At 40.8% G+C, this 20,945-nt stretch overlaps 1 protein-coding gene across 2 annotated transcripts; it reads left to right on the forward strand.

Annotated features, from left to right (window-relative positions):
• The first annotated feature begins 1,630 nt into the window (after positions 1-1,630).
• On the forward strand, positions 1,631-6,342 carry LOC147869224 (putative serine/threonine-protein kinase WNK9). 2 transcript variants are annotated; one of them, XM_087327553.1, is made up of 8 exons: positions 1,631-1,994; positions 2,920-2,957; positions 3,118-3,345; positions 3,466-3,689; positions 3,832-3,989; positions 4,171-4,327; positions 4,572-4,784; positions 4,907-6,342. In XM_087327553.1, the coding sequence occupies exons 1-8, from the start codon at positions 1,881-1,883 to the stop codon at positions 5,956-5,958; spliced, it is 2,184 nt and encodes a 727-aa protein (XP_087183679.1). In that variant the 5' UTR covers positions 1,631-1,880; the 3' UTR covers positions 5,959-6,342. The 2 variants fall into 2 exon arrangements, with proteins under 2 accessions (XP_087183679.1, XP_087183681.1); XM_087327555.1 differs by lacking the exon at positions 1,631-1,994 and adding an exon at positions 2,631-2,755.
• Positions 6,343-20,945: the final 14,603 nt, after the last annotated feature.

A 20,945-nucleotide genomic window follows, 5' to 3' on the forward strand; every position in this document is an offset into this window, starting at 1 on the left:
GATGAAATGATCACACGAGCACATGCACACACACACACACACACACTTGCAAGAGTGCATGTGTGCACGCACACACAAATTCAACGAATTCCTCCCCTTTCAGTGGTCACCACTATCATCTAAATTCGAGGGAACCCAAATGCTTTGATCTACATCAAAGACCCATCCCTTGGTTTCTTGACTTCATGTTTCATAGTGTATCTATTTATATCACTTTGCCTAGACTATCCTATTGTAACTCAGATACCTTGATCGTTAATCTTTCCCTTTTCGTTGTGTGTGTGTGTGAGAGAGAGTGCGTGTCTCTCTCCCTCTCTTTCTTTCTTTGTAATAGTCTTCTTGAGGGACCCCTCTATCATTACCAGGGTCCAGAACCACAATCTACACTTTCAATTGCAAATTGCAATGTTCATTCTTATTTGAACCTCAAGAGAGTCACTAAACTCAACACATACAAACTACAAATGTGGAAATGTTTTTTACTTGTTGGGTCTTCCCATGCGTTGTTGTTGCCATATTGATTAGTGAGGACTATAAAAATAAGATTTGATTGCCTGGCCAACTTAAGGACTCATTCTTGGTATTCACTCTTTCTAAAAGGCTTCACACATTTACATACCCATCTCTCTCTCTCTGCACATAAGTTACCCTGGGCGTCCATCCCTCGTGTGGAAGGAAGGAAGGAAGGGGATTGTGGGACAAAGGCCATGATACAACAAAAAAGCTGAAGGAAAAGAGAAAATGCAGGTTTTTGTGATGACACACACACACACTCTCTCTCTCTCTCTCTGTCCCTGTCCCTGTCTCTCTCTCTCTCTCTCTCTCTCTCTCTCTCTACACCTTGCCATAGCTTCTCTTTCTCTCTCCATTCCTTGCTTTTTGCGAGAAAAACCCATCGCCCTCTCTCTGTTCTTCCTCCTCCTGCACACCCACCTGTATAAATTTTGTCTTTTCCATTGCCAACCCATCTCCCCCCCCCCCCCCTCTCTCTCTGTACTAATTTCCCTTCATGCTTATCTCTCTGTCTTTCTGTCTCATTTAGCAATTGTAGCATCAATTCCTAAGGCTTCGGTTCTATTCTTCTTCTTCTTCTTCTTCTTCTTTATTACCTCTTAACTGGTTTACGGTTTGGATATTTGGGGGATTTCGGTTTCAGGATCCTTCTCACATTCATCCTTCCATCCCATAATCTATCCATCCCTGCATACATACACCATATCCATCTGACATTTGCTCATTTTGTTTGTTGTGTTCTTGAGCAGCGAGTCATTGGGTCATCTTTTTGTGTGCGCGTGTGTATGATGATAACTGGCCATCTTGTGTGTGTATGTGATCGATAATTGATCATTTTGTGTCGATTTATTGTTATCCATAAGTTGATATTTGGCCTATAAATGGTCCCTTTGGCGGTGATAGGTCGTTCTTTGGGCTGATAAGCGGATCCTTTTCTTTGGTGAGCGCTGAATAGTGATAAAATTCTGTGTGTGTATTGATGATCACTGGTCATTGAGCTGCGATTATGCACATAATTGTTTATGGCAGTGTGTACATGCAAATTCCTCTGAGATTTTTTTGGGGATGATGAGTAAGCAAACAGCTCCATTTTTGGAGATGCTAGTAGGCAGTCAAATTTTGGGGGAGCTGAGGATTGGTCATTTTTGGAGCAGATAAGTGGTCATTTGGTTGATAATTGATCAATTCGGGGGATTATCGGTGGCCAACATTGGAGATAAAGATGATAATGAGACCATTTTTGGAGCTGATAGGTGGTCATCGGGCCTAAATTCATACATCAACACATATATATATATATATATGCACATGATTATCACTACTAATTGGAGCTTAGAAGGATTTGGGGGTGTTTTTCTGAAGGCAGAATGCAGAGCTCTGCTTCTAATGGTTATAGTTTCATTGTTTCACATAAAGATTCAGAGGATGGGAATAGGTACTGTGAAGGCCAAGAATCTGATCCATCGGGCCGGTATATCCGAGTAAGTACCACTAAAGTTAACACATTCATTCACGTACATACATCCAATCTAGAAAAAGAAAGAAAACCTAATTTGTTTAATTAATGTTGTAACTGAGCTTAACCATGTTTAAACAAATCCATTCACATACATATAGCTAATCTAGATTTTTTTTTAACTAATATTGTAACTGAGCTTAACCATGTTTAACACATCCATTGTTTTTCAACATTCATTAAACATTAAAGGGGTTCCGAATTCTCTTCAATCAGAACAAAACCCTGATCTCACCTAAGCTAACGTGGTACCTAAGTTTAATTATGGTTTTAACACTTCTATTCACATGGAGACATATGTCCTCGCAACAAGACATGGGTTCCCAATTCTCTTCGTTCAGAAACAAAACCCTAATTTCATTTAAGCTGCAGGGGTACATAAACCCAACCATGCTTTTGACACTTTCAGTCAAAATGAGCATATAAACCTAGAAACAATATTAAATGGGTTCCTGAATTTCATTGCTAAAAATTGAAACCATATTGTATCTAGCTAAGTTGGCATCTAATCAATCTTACCATTGTTTCCATATCCCTGCAAATCAACAGGAGCCTAAGAGCATAACAACAGGAAATGGTTGTTTATTCTCCTAAACCAGATCTAATGAGGAGTTATTACTTTATTTCAAATCTTTTCCTATAACGAGCTATGGCTGTTACAACTTATGGTGTGGCATAGATCAAAATGCAGCCACGGCTGAAATCGTATCTCACACGATAAACTTTGTATGTATCATATCATGATAAACAGTGCATATGTCACATGACAGCCTTTGCATATATTGTATTATAGAATTTGGTCATAATATCACAATTACATTTTGCGTATATCATGTAAACGATTCTACATTTGTTAAGCTTATTAATCTTTTCCAATTTAACTTGGTCAGTATAATGAAGTGCTTGGAAAAGGGGCCTTCAAGACAGTGTATCCTTTTAACAATGGAGTTTTAAATTAAATGTTATCTCTTCAGATTTTGACATATAATCCACAAGCAACCTCAGATATATGTGCACAATACACACACGTATACATACATACACATATGTATGCATTGGGTGTGTTAAAACCTTGACATATTGCATAGGTACCGTGCTTTTGATGAAATAGATGGCATAGAAGTGGCATGGAATCAGATAAAATTGCAGGATGTTCTTAATTCACCAGGAGATCTCGAGCGGTTGTATTCTGAAGTTCACTTGTTGAAAACATTGAAGCATAAAAACATCATCAAATTCCACCACTCGTGGGTCGATATGAAGTCACGGAAAATCAACTTCATAACTGAGTTTTTCACTTCTGGAACACTTAGAGAGTGAGTTTTCTTTCTTGTATTCATTCCATCTTTTCCTTTGTTACAACAAATTATAGTGTTTTTCTTGCATCGAGGACCATGTTTATGCCATTGCTTTGTCATTTTTTGTTGATGATGAAGGTATCGTAATAGGCATAAACACGTGAGCATCAAAGCAGTAAAGAATTGGTGTAGGCAAATCTTACGAGGCCTTCTGTATTTGCATAGTCACGATCCACCAATTATTCATCGTGATCTGAAATGTGACAATATTTTCGTCAATGGAAACCAAGGAGAAGTTAAGATAGGAGACCTTGGTTTGGCAGCAATCCTTTTTCAGTCTCATTCAGCTCATAGTATCATTGGTAAGCTTAAATTGGCACTCTTTTGATATGTACATAGACTTTTTATGTATATTGTATGTAGAAGGGGTATGTATTTGTACCCTTCTTTCGTTAAATATATACTTTAAGGAAAATGTGTCATCAACGTTTTGATGATTTTCAGGCACTCCAGAGTTCATGGCTCCGGAATTATATGAGGAACAATACAATGAACTTGTAGATATCTACTCTTTTGGCATGTGTTTGCTGGAAATGGTCACATTTGAGTATCCATACAGCGAGTGCATAAATGCAGCTCAGATATACAAGAAGGTTACATCTGTAAGTATATGATCCTTCTAGGGTTTGAACGAAACTATATGGTATTTATCGAAGTTTTTCTACATCATTTTTTCCCTTGGACAGTTTTTTTTTGTATGCATATTGGAAACCATTTTTCTAGTTGGGAAGCCAAATTCAGGGATTGTTACTTACTAATTGGGGTACTCTCGACGAAGAACAGGGCATAAAACCGGCGGCATTAGATAAGATAGAAGATAAGGAGCTTCGGCGATTCGTAGAGAAATGTCTTGCCTCTGCCTCGAACCGACAACCTGCAAGGGAGCTTCTTATGGACCCATTCCTACAACCCGAACGGAGCCATGATGTAACATTGACATGTGAGCCCAATCTTATTAATGAATTGTGAGACATGTATTTTACATAGCATAGTGCATGGATATACCATTTTATAATGGGTGCATACACAAATTTGAGTCTGAAAATAGGGGTTTTTTATGAATGCATTTTGATGTAGAGGATTTACACATATAGTAGTGTACTAGTAGCATCCATCCATCATGAAGCCAGTATACATAAAGACATGTTTTTGAGAAGCTCCCATTTTGCTGTTGGCCAATGCAGCAAATGCATCAAATGCCATACAGATGTCCTCAGCACCTACTCTCGTGGACAATAGTACATATCATGAAAATGCATTTGTCCCTGACATTCCACTCCATGCAATTCCACACCATCTGAATGAGGAGAAAACGGGTCGGAACCTGTCTTTTCAATTGAAAGGAAAGAGGCGAGAAAATCATACCGTATATCTTCGTCTTCGGATCACTGAAGATGGTGCCTACTCTCTTTCAACTTCATACTTATTTTTTTGAAAAAAATGTCTCAATTTTGCTTCAGCTAAAAAGATTGTAACTTACATTGAGTCCCCAAGGACTGACATTCTTTGTTTATTATAGGTGAGGTTCGGATCATACATTTTCCTTTCCATGTGGAGTCAGACACTGCAATGTGTGTGGCTAGTGAGATGGTCGAGGAGCTTGATCTTGCGGGTCAAGATGTAATCAAGATAGCCGACATGATCGACTCAGCCGTTATGTTAATGGTACCCGAATGGAAGCCCGGTGTGGCCTTGGTAGACCACCTCGAAAATGAAGATGACCCGGACAAGGAGCCCACACAAGATGGGCACTACTACAGTATGTGGTCCGACATGTCCACGTTTTCCTCGGATAGTTCGCTCATGAACGATCAAGGATCACTACTAGGTTTGGATGATTCGATGGGGGGAAGGAAATGGGCAAGTGGTGTGGCTCTTGGACCACAAAGAGAGAATGTGGTCCATGGACGCTTCGAAGAAGTGACATATCATGAGTGTCGAGTTGAGCATGTGGATCATATAGAGGAAGAGAGATGCTCGGTCGATACGTTGTCTTCTCAAGGAATAAGGGAATGGCAACTGAGTGGTGAGCCGATGACAAATGACAGATTGCTAGGGGATCCATTAGATTTCCACGAAAAAGCTACTCACATTGATTCATTTGATGATGGGCCAGTGGTCATGGATGATGATCGGATGCTATATCATACCCTCGGCTATGGGAACCTTAGTATTGATGAGGAAAATGATGAACTCCTTATGCAACAAATAAGAGCTCTAACTCTTAGCTATGAAAAGGAGGTAGATGAACTTCGTCGTAAACACGAGGATGCAATTCTTGAGCTAAGGAAACAATGGAAAGACAAGAAAGATGCATGCTCTAGCTTTTCAAAGTATAGTTCACAAACACGAGGACTTAGCAATGAGACTAGAGATGAGGCATTGGCATTGGCATTGGCAATTGCAAACAAACAAAAGGAAGTGTATCTTCTGTGTGGAGAAAATAGTGAACTCTCTATTAGCAATTCAAGAAGCAATAATGATGAGACAGACAACTCAAATAATCGGTTATCTTTCAAAGAGCTAGCAACTTTGCTAGCAAATATAGGGTCTTCTAATCATGATTCTTAGCATGCTTGAAAACATAACTTTTTAAAAGTATGGGGTAAAATGAGGAGAGGATCCATCTCCCTTCACATCAAGTCCATAGATAGATACTCTTTAAAGTCTCCTTTTGGCCCAACATATGGATTTTGTCCATGATGGTGGTAACCAATAGCTCAAAGCACACGAGAACGAAGTAGCCATTAGAACTATGTAATGTATGAAGTGGTGGAATGACATTCTGTATGTATATATACATTCGAGAAAGAAGTCATTTGGGACCATTTGGGTCTTGTAATATGAGAGTTTTTTAGTGTGGAGGGAATAGAAGAAACCCTTATCCCTACAGATAGGGATTTGTAATAGTGATGGAAATGGCCGCATATGGTCAATAAGGAAATTATTTTGGTATTGAGAGAGAGCATCCTAATGAATATATGCATGGGTAAGCATAAATAATGAAAATGCAACTTGTGAGGGACTTAAACTCTAAATCTCACGACATAAATCTTAAAAAAACCTCTATTCCTAATCCCTAAACCTTCAATAAAAACCTAAACCTCAGATCCACACTAATCGTAGATGTAAATGCTAAATGTGAACCCCTAACCCAAACTAAATCTAGATAAGGACAAGATGGCAAGTGCATGTGGGCTCTCAAAGCTATATATTGCATTCCCATTCATTCAATGAGAGTGTCAATAGTAAGTGCACACCGTTTTTTATGGACTCAATCTATGACTATCCACAATAGCTCATGAATACAAATTCAAAACAACATTTAAATGGATAGTCTTTATTGTCAGAACCAAGGAATGAAGGTCAAGAATTTGACACTTGAATTTAAATAAGAGGCTAGTCTCTAAACCTCGGTCAGTATGTCCCTAGGCATGTAAATATTGGATCTCTAGCACATGAATGCATCCTTAGCTACAGTGATGTTATGACACTGTATACATGGCACATGGCTGTTTGTAGAATATTTCAATTTTATATGAAAATGCTTGTAATAAGATAAATGACCCTTAGTTAAAAAGAGGTGTAGTGAGAGTAAATTGTTGACTGCCATCCAACTTAGGCACATTCATATGTTAGAGGGTCCATCTCTTATTCAGCCATGCACCGTTTGTATTAGCTAACCTTTACATGAGGCATTTATAAATACACGATTGCATCTTTATTTGATGAGAGTTGTAGGTGTCATCCAACATGTTGATTATATGCTAAACCTATGGTAGCAATGTCCAAGAAGCCAATGACTATCAACTCAACAAATTGCAAAACCTTTTTTTTTCTTAATTTAAAATGTGGAAATGATTTCGGATATTTGGTATCCTACTAGCCATGGTGATCATCCATATAACAAATGTTCTCCTGTTGAGGGAGGTTCTAGGTCTTGACAAATGTTTATAAGCTTGAAAGAATGACATGCATACCAATTTATCTAATCTTCAAAGTAGGCTCATATGGTAAGGGACATTGACTAGATGTAGTTCCATCACCTATACGATGTGTAGGTTTGAATAATAGTTTCATGATGAAGAAAAAGATATTGCTAATATTTGGCAACCTCTTTATGAATATCAAATTACTTTTCCATTGATTTCCTGTGGATTCTTTGTAAATGTGACTCTACTCACTATGCATTACGTTGAGCATATGATAATATATGACATTATACACATATATGTACATAGAGAGAAAGAGACACTTAATTTGTTTTTGTCCTCTTTCTTACTCAAGACATGTTACCAAGGTAGTTAGATTTGTTTAAAAGGTGTATTCTCAATTATCTATTATGCTTATGTATGCATAATGCCATTATCTTGTATTAAAAGGCTTTCAAAAAGCCTAATATTTTTTGACATTTTCCTCGATCTAGAAATTGAGATGGGATATTGGGTTGTCAATAAATGGGCATCCTTTTATAGAAGGTACCGTCCTTTGTCTTTAATTCTTATCTTTGGCTTTCACTATGGGTCTTTGGTCTTTAATTCTTTGTTGGCTTTCATAATGTAAAATACTTCGTAAAAGTTGTACGATTACTTGGAATGCAATAACGGGCAAACCTAACTTTCGCACTATAGCCACTACAAATCAATACATCTTTAACCGAACTTGATACCCTTGTATTTATGTATGCATGTGATGATATCATCTATTTTATGTTATAAGCGATGTTGTAGTATTTCAAATTGTTGATCAAATTGTATATTATCTTCGAAGGAAAAAGACTCTTGGGCGTTTTCTTATATTAAAATGGCTCCTTATTCTTTATCAATGATGTGACTTAGAATATCAAGTTAAACTTCTTTAAAAGCCCATCAATTAATTCCTTAAAAAAGAAATTCAATCCAAGCAACATAATAATACATCATGATCAAACAAATGTAAGAGAATAATTGGAAACCGAAGTCGCCGATGAGAAGACAATTATTAAACGTATGGTAGCACATATCACGAATGTCTGACCACTCATATTTTGAGTTTAATTCATTGAACGAAGATAACAAAATGCTCATGAATACAATAAATTCTAGCATAGTGTATGATCAAGTGGATAAAAACAAAGGCAAGACTCATTTTGAAACCAACATGCAACATGGCATTAGATTACAACACAATCCCACTGGCATAATTATCGATAGAGAAGGGAGAAACATGATTTTGATTAACATGTTTTACATTATGTCCATCCTATTATTGATGTATTAGAAGGGAAACCTAATGTTGTTTCTTTTGTGGGCATGTAATGACATGCATCATGTGGCTAACATATCCCCACACATTGTTTACGACATTTTTTGATGCTATAGAATATACTCTCTGTCGTATTTGGAATTGTTGATTAACTTGTATATTATTCAAACATAAGGTTTAATGGATTAAGCAACATACAAATGGAGGATTTGCGGGTTCTTTCTTGTTTGTCAATGATGTGACTCAAGGAATTCAAGTTGGAATTTTGTTTAGACATGAATGATTAATTCTGTAGAGAGACACTCTACCATGGAGAGAGTAAAAGCTTCCAAATAAATACAATACTTGATGGAACAAACCCATCATTGTAACTCCAACCAACATAGATAAACCTTGGATCACTAGTTCAAGTTAATCAATGAGAAGACTAAACATACAACACATTGTGCAACATCTTCACTTCTCCAAATGTCACCCATATTTTTATTTTGCACCTGTAATAATGATCAATCTGTTATCTTTCTATAATAGTATCACCTCTACATGACTTGATTGAACCAAATCATAAAGAGGGATAGAGAAAGCTATAATAAGATCCTTGTATCTAAATACGTAGGAGGATTTATGCTTGGAAAACAATTAGTAAAACCCCGTTTCATTTGATTGTATAGATTTTTAAATAGCTTAACATACTTCAAACTTATATCCTCATTCACAAGCAAAAGCCTCTAGCACTCCTTAAACTAACAACGAAGTAAACTAAAATGCATACTTAGTGCTGAACTCACAAACTTTATGTTGCATGATTTATTTTAGTGACGGACTATATGATGGTTTCAGGCTCTGTACACAAGCAAAATAAACTTAAGTTTAATATTGATAAATCCATTTTTAAGAGGAGAATGTACATTGAGATATTTTCATAAAATTTCTTAGTTGCAATGTGAATTTTGCAACCCTAATTGTATTTACATAGTACATAGGTTGTCGTCAAAAATGTGTTGGTGCATATTTTCTCGCTACATATTTGAGTTGTATTTTGAAGCTCTATATGTTGGATGTCAAATCTTGACCAAGCAAAAACCTCCTTATTACAAACACCATGTTGGTTTGATTACACTATTAGAAGGGTCAATAAAACTATTTAATCGAATATACAAATATAGATGCATAATATGCATAACGATGTTAAGACATAATTGTGTTTGTTACCCTAGGAAAGTCCCTACAAAAAATGTAGTGAAGGTTAAATTTCCCAATGTCCAGTACTTGGACATGGGTATTCTAAAACTTTTGGAACTACTTCGAGATATATCAAAGAATGTTACTACAACTAACTGCATGAAAAAAAAGAAGTAGATATATTCATACAATGTCAAAATTCTCAATTCTACAATTGGACATTGTTTAAAATAGGAAAGAAAGTATGGCCAAAGCAACCAATTTTTGGAATGTAACGTGATGTTAAAAGTTTGATAATTCACTATATTTTGTAGGATCTTGAAGGTAATGTATAAAATGTGGCAATACTTTTGGAATAATACCCTAGGACAAACAAATGAGGGAACAAGCACAAAAGAGAGGTGTTATTACAAGAGGGTATGTGCCAACACAAGATTATTATTGACAAAGGAGCTACATAAAATGACATACAATGTTTTCTGGAAATACATCCTTTAGGCTTATTTTTTCATTGAGAAGATGTGACAAACACCACAATACTCTAGAAATGTATATACATATAGATTTTGAAAGACAAATTTTTTTTTTTCCAAAAATTTGAAAGACAATTTAAAGAAAGTCAACATATGAATAGAGATAGGAAATCATAATATATAAATTTATAAGTGGTAAGAATCAAGATCAAAGATATAGTATTGTCAAGGCGCATGTCAGTATCACAAAGTGTCCAATTGTTTTCTAGATAAAACGGTCATGATGCAATAGGAAAGATGAGAAATTTTGAAATGCAATTAGACTTGAACCACATTCCAGGCCCACACATGCTTGATTCTTATAGTAATAGAAAATGTGAATATAGACACTAAAATAAAAACATCACATCTCAACATTATTGAGAGCATACAATTAAGAATTTTTTGTGGCACTAGTGACAATATTAAACAATACATTTAAAAATTGGTTACAAATGTTAGGTAATGATAATGCCATTGACAGAAGTGTTGTATTCCCCAACTTCCAATAATCTATTCACAATAATAGCAGTTGAGGAAAGAATGTGCTCATAATAAGCATATTATTTTGTGAAACGATAGCAACAAAAATGCAAATCACATGAAAATTGTTTGTAGTTTTCATGTGTTTGTTAGCTTGTTGTAACAAAAACTAAAATGGAAATAGATTGTGAAATGCAACAAGGCTCCTAAAGACTTGATTTAGAATAAGGGAAAGAACATCTTAATAAGAAATTATGTTTATGGCTTATAAAGTTTGACTAATATTGTGGTTGTTCATATGTGTGTGTGTAGTAAATAATGCTAATCAAATTTATAACTCAAGTGCCTATGAATATCTTTTGTTGGTGTTTTCTTATTCATTATAAAATTTGAAGTGTATGTCCAATGAACTTTTGTCAAATTTTTCCATTAATTCAAGTTTAAGATTTTCTCCTATACTCTCTCACTTAAACGCCGCTTATCTTGCCCACCTCTCCTTTATTCCAATTTCATTTGGTTTCGTGAAATGATCCTCAATTGGGTGCTCTCTAGAAGTGAACTAATGAGAATTTGCTCTCTTTTGAGGACCACATAATGTGTGAACATTGTTGTGACATTTTGACATTAGCAACATGTTTGGCATTATAATGTTACACTCAATGAACCTTGTCACTAAACCATGGGTAGTTCTATCAACCCATAAGGCATATGACTCTCTTCACCACTACTCGATGTGACATTCCTGTCGTTCACTTCGGGTGGAGCCAGAGAAATCCTCCCTTCAGAAAGTACTAGTAGGCTTTCTTCTGTATTCGTAGAGCCTCCTCCTTCGTCCACGAAGCATCCACAGTCATTGTTTTTAAGAATCTACTGATCAGTAACCATTCTCCTTTGTCCTTGTTCTCGTTGAAGGCGTGGAGGGTTGGCGTGCCCTTGTCTTCTGCCGATAGTTGGGCCATCTTGAAGAAGTCGAGGGTGACGTCTTCATCTTCCGAAACCATGTCACTTTCATTCTTAAATACGGCCCTCGATTGTAGTTCAAAAACGTTGCCGGCCACAACCGGTTTTGCGTGTGCGGAATAATAGTCAATCTAATGGAAAGGAAAAACAGAATACAAAAACTGAGAATGACACAGATTTTGACGTGGAAACCCGAAATGGGAAAAACCACGTGGAGTCCACAAACTCCGAAACAGAACACTATGAGAGAAAGGAATACAATCAGAGATCTCAGAGGCAACGACCTCGAGATCCTGCTTCGCCAACAGGCGGCTATGGAGCTCACATGCTTCCACTCACACTCGTTCACTGTCACAGTTACGGAGGCAACAACCTCGTCAACAGTAACTTTTCAATAACACACTTATCTAACATGATTGCCCTAAGTACTTATATACTAATGTAACTTTTCGACTATTTACAAGTTTCGCCTTCCGTGTTGGCTATCTCCATGATTTCTGGTTTCGGCCGGCCTCGGCCGAGCTGCTCATCAACACGGTTCTTCTCACTTCCCATCTTGAGGGACCTGTTTCCTAACAAACTCCCCCTTCACTCCGGCATGGGATGTCTTACTAGTCCGATCCGCCTCCGACATGCATCCAGCTTGTCGGGTATCAGTACTTTGGTCAACATATCTTCGTCAACGCGAAATCTCGATCTTCTACTCGCTCCTGGATCCAATGATACCTATGCTGGATGTGCTTCGTCCTAGAATGGTATGTTGCGTTCTTAGCAAGGTGGATGACACTTTGACTGTCGCAATAGAGCCGATATTCATCTTGCCGGATACCGAGCTCTCTGGTGAAGTCCTTCATCCATAATATTTCCTTGCTGGCTTCAACAACCGCCATGTATTCCGCCTCCGTGGTTGACAACGCAACCGTCTTCTACAGCCTCGACTGCCACGAAACAGCTCCCCCTACACATGTCATTACATACCCAGATGTAGATCGGCTGGTATCCACGTCAGCCGACATATCCGAATTGGTAAAACCGTGAAATTGAGGTTTACCGGAGCCGAATCGGAGACACATATTCGAAGTGCCCTTCAAGTACCGGAGTATCCATTTGACCGCGTTCCAGTGCTCCTTTTTGTTGGGATTGCTCATAAACTGGCTCACCACTCCAACTGCGTATCCAATATCCGGTCGAGTACACACCATTGTGTACATTAAGCTCCCGATGGCAGAAGCATATGGAACCTTCATCATATCTGCCTTCTCTGCTTTCGTCTTCGGGCTTTGCTTACCGGATAATCTGCAGTTTGCCAGGAGTGTCGATCCGACCGGTTTCGCTTCTAACATGTTGAACCGCTGAAGCACCTTTGTCACGTATTTCTCCTATGACAACCACAATTGCTTCTTTGACCGGTCCCGGATGATGTGCATCCCTAGTGTCATGATATGGCAAGACTCGAACCCATGACCTTATGGTATATGGGTCGAGCTCTTAACCATCACACCATCTATTGTAATTCATAGGATATTATTTTCATTTATGTTTTATTATAAGAAAGTAATGTATATTCCAGATTTCTCTGGAACATTCTAGAAGTTTCAGGATTACTCCTGACAACACTATAAAAGAAGGCACTAGGCATTATGTTGAACCAAATTGGTTCAACGCCAGTCTTAAGCCTCTCAGCCGCTTTGTACTTAATTTTTCACATAAAATATTAGCTGCTGTCATCATCTTTCTCTCTCTCTCCTCTTCTCACTTCCTCTCTCGGGAATCTTACGCAGTCCCGTCCTCTTAGTACTAATAGTACTTCTATTCTTAGTACTAATTCCATCTCTGCTTTAGTACTATTCCTGACAGTTTGAACCAATTTTTTCCTTTCCTCCAGCCTACTTGTCGTTCTCCCTCATCCTCCTACCCTTTTCCCTATACTATGGCTACTGTTAGTGCCCAAGAATATCAATCCGTTTTCTCCGAGTTACAGTGCCTCAAAGAAAAGTTTGTTGCCCTGGAACAAGAAAACCAATGGTTGATAGGGGATCTGCAACAAATCGCTCTCGAAAAACAACAAATCGATGTATTTGACAAGGTAAAAGCTGGTACCCTTCCTTATCACCGTCCCTATGACTGTCCCATTGATTTACAACCAGGAACCGAGCCACCATGGGGACCAATTTACAACTTGTCACCCACCGAGTTAGAAGTCCTTCGAGCCTACATAGAGGAGAACTTGGCAAGCGGGTTCATCTGTCATTCGAAATCTCCGGCCGGTGCACCCATCTTCTTTGTCAAGAAGAAAGATGGCTCACTTCGTCTCGTCGTTGATTACTGCGGATTGAATAAGGTCACCATTCGGAATAGGTATGCACTTCCTCTTATATCAAGTCTTTTAGAGCAAGTTAATGGTGCCAAGTTTTTTACCAAAATCGATCTACGAGGAGCGTATAACCTCGTGCGGATCCGACCGGGAGATGAATGGAAGACCGCCTTTCTCATGCGGTATGGGCATTTCGAGTATACTGTTATGCCGTTCGGCCTAACCAATGCACCCGCAGTCTTCCAACACATGGCAAATGATATATTCAGAGACCTCTTGGATATCTGTTTGATCATCTATCTTGATGATCTATTGATTTATTCGAAGACCCAGCAAGAGCACGATTCTCATGTACTATTAGTACTAAAGCGACTCCGCGAGAATGGTCTTTATGCCAAGCTAGAAAAATGTAGCTTTGACTGCAAGCAAGTGGAATTTCTAGGCTATGTCATCTCCTCAAAGGGCATCGCCATGGATCTAGCTAAAGTCCAAACTGTACTAGAGTGGCAAATTCCACGGTCGGTACGAGATGTACAATGTTTTCTAGGTTTTGCTAACTTCTACCGTAATTTTATACAGGATTACTCGAAGATTATCTTACCCCTCACACAACTTACGAAGAAGGGCCAATCATTTCTTTGGTCCATTGAAGCAGATATGGCTTTTCGGCATCTTAAGAAAGCCTTTACATCAGCACCGATTCTAGCTCATGTGGATACTAGCAAACCATTCATCATGGAGGCCGATGCTTCAGATTTCGCCCTCGGTAGCATCCTTTCTCAACAAGGAGATAAAGAAGAGTTGCATCCGGTGGCTTTCCATTCGCGCAAATTCGATGTTGCAGAAATCAACTACGAAATACATGACAAGGAGTTATTAGCCATCGTGGATTCATTTGTGCAATGGCGGCATTTCTTAGAGGGCTCTCCACATCAGGTTGTTGTCTTTAGTGATCATAAAAATCTTGCTTATTTCTAGAACGCTCGCGTACTAAATCGACGGCAAGCTCGGTGGGCGCAATTCCTCACGCGTTTCGACTTCAAAATCACATATCGACCGGGGAAGCAGCAAGGAAAAGTAGATGCACTATCACGATGTTCATATCTTGCACCTCGTCCTGGTGATCCAACATTTGATAATCAAAAGCAAGTAATCTTGGGACCAACACGATTGCACACGACGCGGATTTTTCACACCCCAATGGATTCACGGATTACCGATGACATACGTGCAAACTTGAAGACGGATAGTTTTGCTCAAGACATCCTGGCGCACATTGATACTTCTCGAGCATCTTGTTCTCAGTCTCAACAACCAGGTATTGACTACCGACAATTTGAATATCATGATGGTTTGTTATTCTTTAAAAAGCGCGTATATGTCCCCAATTGCTCCTGTCGCCTTCAAATCGTCCAGTATTGTCACGACACCCATACGACGGGACATTTCGGTAATACTACGACGTTGGAGCTAGTGCAATGATCTTTTTGGTGGCCCCACATGCGCCGTTTTGTTGACGACTACGTTCGGACCTGTGATGCTTGCTTCCGAGCAAAGATGCCACGACACTATCCATATGGCTTGTTGGAACCCTTACCGATTCCAAGTAAGCCGTGGCAGTCTATTTGTCTTGATTTTATCACAGATCTACCGGTCTCGCAGGGGTTCGTTGCTATCTTAACCGTCGTCGATCGATATACGAAGATGGCACATTTTGTTCCGTGTACTAAGGTCATCACTAGCGAGGAAACCGCCACCCTAGTCATGCGTGAGGTATTTCGGCATCATGGCCTCCCAGACAGTATCATCAGTGACCGAGGACCGCAATTTGTCTCCAAATTTTGGTAGCATCTCTTCAAGATGCTCAAGGTCTCTTGCAACCTCTCCTCCGGCTACCATCCTCAGACCGATGGGCAGGCAGAACGAACAAACCAAACGTTGGAGCAATATCTCCGGTGTTTCCCGAGTTATCAACAGGACGATTGGGCCGAGATTCTCCACTTTGCGGAGTTTGCATATAATAATGCTGTTCACTCCTCGACTCGAGTCTCCCCATTCTACGCTTATACCGGTTCTCATCCTCGCTGGTCGGTGATCGACACCCCGGAGCTACCTACCAATCCTCATGCCGGGGATCATTTGGAGAGACTACGCAAGATCCAGACAGATCTCTCGACTCATCTTCGTCATGCTCAACCGACACAGAAGACTTACGCGGATCGTCATTGGCTTCCCTCCTCTTTTGCCATCGGAGATCGAGTATGGCTCTTACGTTGTCACATCAAGACTACTTGACCGTGCGACAAGTTGGATTATCGACGACTCGGTCCTTTCCGTATTACGGGTAAATTTAATGATGTCACATTCCGTCTTGATCTCCCTCAGCAGCTTCAGATACATCCGGTTTTCCATTGTTCTCTTCTTGAACCTTATAAAGCAAACACCATTCCCGATCGTGTTACACCACCGCCGCCCCCGCTGGAGTTGGACGCCGGCCCGGAGTATGAAGTTGCTGCCATTCTCGATTCCAAACTTATTCGCAACAAACTTTATTATTTGGTCGATTGGGTTGGTTATAGTCCGAGAGAACGCACTTGGGAACCCGTCGAGCATGTTGCCAATGCTCAGGATCTGCTTGCTGATTTCCACCGAAAGTATCGGGACAAACCCGGTCCGCAATCAGTGCCGACTCGTTCCACTCGTCGTCTTTAAGGGGGAGATAGTGTCATGATATGGCAAGACTCGAACCCATGACCTTATGGTATATGGGTCGAACTCTTAACCATCACACCATCTATTGTAATTCATAGGATATTATTTTCATTTATGTTTTATTATAAGAAAGTAATGTATATTCCAGATTTCTCTGGAACATTCTAGAAGTTTCAGGATTACTCTTGACAACACTATAAAAGAAGGCACTAGGCATTATGTTGAACCAAATTGGTTCAACGCTAGTCTTAAGCCTCTCAGCCGCTTTGTACTTAATTTTTCACATAAAATATTAGCTGCTGTCATCATCTTTCTCTCTCTCTCCTCTTCTCACTTCCTCTCTCGGGAATCTTACGCAGTCCCGTCCTCTTAGTACTAATAGTACTTCTCTTCTTAGTACTAATTCCATCTCTACTTTAGTACTATTCCTAACAGCTAGTATCTGTCTTGCCGGGCCCAAGTCTTTCATTGAGAAAGTTTGGTTGAGAGCCTTCTTCAGCATCCGTATTTTGGCTTGGTCCCGTCCGACGATCAACATGTCGTCCATGTACAGAAGGAGTATCAGGAAGTCGCCTCCTTCAAACTTCTTCACAAACACGCAATGATCAGTTTGCGTTTTGTGATACTCTTGGTCGGTCATGAAGGAGTCGAACTTCCGGTACCATTGTCAGGGAGCCTGCTTCAGTCCATACATGCTCTTCTTCAACCGGAAAACCAGGTGTTCCTTCCCTTTCTCCACTAATCCTTCCGGTTGCTACATGTAGATCTCCTCTTCGAGGTCACCGTGAAGGAATGCCGTCTTCACGTCTAGCTGCTCTACCTCGAGGTCCATGCTTGCCGCTATACTCAACACCGTTCGAATGGAAGTCATCTTTACTACCGGGGCAAATATCTCGTCGAAGTCCACGCCCTTCTTTTGCTGGAACCCCTTCACCACGATCCTGGCTTTGTATCTCGGGGGGTTGCCAGCATCTCTTGGTTTCAACTTGTACACCCACTTGTTTCGGAGTGCCCGCTTTCCTTTCGGAAACTCCACCAATTCGTACGTATGTTTCTCATGCAGGGAATCCATCTCATCCTGCATGGCACTTAACCATTTGCGGCTATGGGTGTCACTTTTAGCTTCCTCGAAGCTTTTTGGCTCCCCCTCATCAGTTAGCAACACGTGCTCTGGATCCGGAAATCTCCGGGGGGCCCTTCTCTCTCTGAGAAGATATCTGCGTCCTTGGGCTTCGGTAACCGGCTCCTCCATTTACTCTTCATCCGAATCCGATTCGGGGTCTTGTTCGGTTTCGGTTTCACCTATTCCTTCTTCTTTGGCTGGTTTTGTCTCCTCAACATCACTGGCCAATTCATCGAGTGCTAACCGACTTCTTGCCAGTTGGAACTGCATTTCATCAAATCGAAATTTTTCCTTACATGTCGACTCAGATGTTCATTATCTTCTTCTCGGACTCCCAGTCGGCGAGCGTCTTGTCCTCCATGAAGATAATATCTCGACTCCGGAATACTTTCTGGTCGACCGGGTCCCACACTCGGTAACCGAACTCATCGTCGCCGTAACCGAGGAATATGCATGGCCGGGTTTTCAGATCTAACTTTCCTCTTCGGTCCTTAGCTACATGCACATACGCAAGACACCCAAATACCTTTAGATGTCGGTAGGACGCTTCCTTACCGGTCCAGACTCTCTACGGCGTGTCTCCGTCCAAGGGTACTGAGGGTGATCTATTTATCACATATGTCGCCGTCGACAGTGCCTTAGCCCAAAATGTCTTGGGTAATTTTGAATGCACCAGCATACTCCGAACCCTCTCCATTATGGTCCGGTTCATCCTCTCGGCTAGCCCGTTTAGTTCTAGCGTCTTCGACACGGTAAATTCGAGCCGTATTCCCTTCGAGCGACAGTACTCCTCGAACTGCCCCCGATATTCTCCTCCGTTATCTGCTCGAACCGCCTTCAGCTTCCGTCCGGTTTCTCTTTCCACTCTCGCTTGGAGTTTTTTGAAGACGGATAGCACCTGATCCTTCGTCTTCAACGGTGTGGCCCATAACTTCCGGCTGTGGTCGTCTATGAACATCACAAAGTACTACGAACTAGCATGTGACGTCGTGTTCACTTGACACACATTAGTATGCACCAACTCCAGTGGTGCATTACGTCTCATCGGTGGCCTCAATCGGAAGGAGGTCCGGTTTTGTTTACCGGCCGGACAATCAGTGCACTTTTCCAAGTGCTCGTTCTTCACTGGAATGAGGTTGTCGTCTGCAAGCTTCTTCATCCCATTCTCGTTCATGTGACACAACCTCTTGTGCCACAGCTCACCGGTAGTGTCGGATGCCACGTTCACTTCTTCCGGACATAACCGGGCATTCATCAAGTACAAAGTGTTGACTTTCCGGGCCCGAGCCACAATCAAGCTCCCTTTGCTGAACTTCATAACACCGTTCCGGATGCTACCCGTGTAGCCTTCATCATCTAACCGACCAACTGATATTAGGTTCAATCAAACCTCCGGAACATGTCGAACATCCTTCAGCAACATCTTGCATCCGGTTGATGTCGTCAACCACACATCTCCTATGCCGACAATTCGGCATGTACCTTCATTCCCCATTCGAACACGGCCGTGGTCACCGGCCGAGTAGGATGAGATGCATTTTCTATCCGGGATCAGGTGGAACGACGCTCCGGAATCGACCACCCAGGTCTTCTCGTCATTGATAAGCATTAGCTCCTCTTCGTTTGCCGCGATTGCCGTCGTTCCTTTCCAGTCTTGCCCTCGCCGATCCGAACCGTTTCGGTCCGATGACTTCTTCGATTGGTATTGTCTATTTCCTTGTGTTTCCGGAGATGCCGACAGTTCTTTTGGAAGTGCCCCGGCTTCCCGTAGTAGAAGCAAGTGGGCCTCCCTCTTGACTTTTACCGTGTCCTAGATTTTTCCCGGTTCTGGGGACTTTGGTTCCTTTTTCTTCCATGTTCCGATTCGGAAAGGAGCGTTTTTGAGTCGGGGATCAGTTCCTTGTCCTTTCGACGCGCCTCCTCGTTCAGGATGCTTGTCTTCACCGTCTGCAAAGACAAGTTCTCTTCTTGGTAGGAGGTGCTGAGAGTAACCACCAAGTTCTCCCAGCTTTCCGGCAACGTACACATCAGCATGATTGCCTACATTGCATCATCCATGGGGAACTTGATCGCTGCAAATTGATTTACATACCCCATGAATGTGCTTATGTGTTCAACCATGCTCTCGTCGTCTCTGTATTTCAGGTTTACTATTTTCCTCATCAATGAGGTTCTGTTGAGCGCATTCTTCCTCTCGTAAAGACCTAACAGCTTCTGCCACATCTCGTGGGCATTCGTGTCGTTCGCCACGTGCTGAAGGACACTTACGTCGACACACTATCGGATAGTGGCCACGGCTTTCCTATTCAGAAGCTTCCAATCCGACTCCAATACCCCCTTTGGTATTTCCTATCTGTCGATTGGCTCGTATAGGTCTTTTACAATGAGAAGGTCTTCCATCTTAATCTTCCAGTTTGCATAGTTCTGTGAATTTAGAACCATCATACCTGGGAAGCCGCTCCCGCCTCCTTCCATTTTCTGTGTTACCTGCTCTGATACCGGTTTGTAGTTCAAAAACGTTGTCGGCCACAACTGGTTTTGCATGTGCGGAATAATAGTCAATCTAATGGAAAGGAAAAACAGAATACAGAAACTGAGAATGACACAGATTTTGACGTGGAAACCCGAACTGGGAAAAACCATGTGGAGTCCACAAACTTTGAAACAGAACACTATGAGAGAAAGGAATACAATCAGAGATCTCAGAGGCAACGTCCTCGAGATCCTGCTTCGCCAACAAGCGGCTATGGAGCTCACACGCTTCCACTCACACTCATTCACTGTCACAGTTACGGAGGCAACAACCTCGTCAACAATAACTTTTCAATAATGCACTTATCTAAAATGATCGCCCTAAGTACTTATATACTAATGTAACGTTTTGACTATTTACAAGTTTAGCCTTCCGTGTTGGCTATCTCCACGATTTCCGGTTTTGGCCTTGGCCGATAAGCCTCGGCCGAGCTGCTCATCAAAACGGTTCTTCTCACTTCCCATCTTGAGGGACCTGTTTCCTAACATCGATAGC

The sequence above is a fragment of the Azolla caroliniana genome, unplaced genomic scaffold (genome assembly GCF_043228905.1).
Source record: "Azolla caroliniana isolate FFs.n. ecotype wild unplaced genomic scaffold, voAzoCaro1.0.p SCAF_1, whole genome shotgun sequence".
NCBI lineage: Eukaryota > Viridiplantae > Streptophyta > Polypodiopsida > Salviniales > Salviniaceae > Azolla > Azolla caroliniana.

Coding starts and splice junctions, on each gene's coding strand:
- LOC147869224 (XM_087327553.1), top strand. CDS start 1,881: ATGCAGAGCTCTGCTTCTAATGGTTATAGTTTCATTGTTTCACATAAA. Junction 1,995..2,919: donor CATCGGGCCGGTATATCCGA/GTAAGTACCACT, acceptor TAACTTGGTCAG/TATAATGAAGTGCTTGGAAA. Junction 4,785..4,906: donor TCTTCGGATCACTGAAGATG/GTGCCTACTCTC, acceptor TGTTTATTATAG/GTGAGGTTCGGATCATACAT.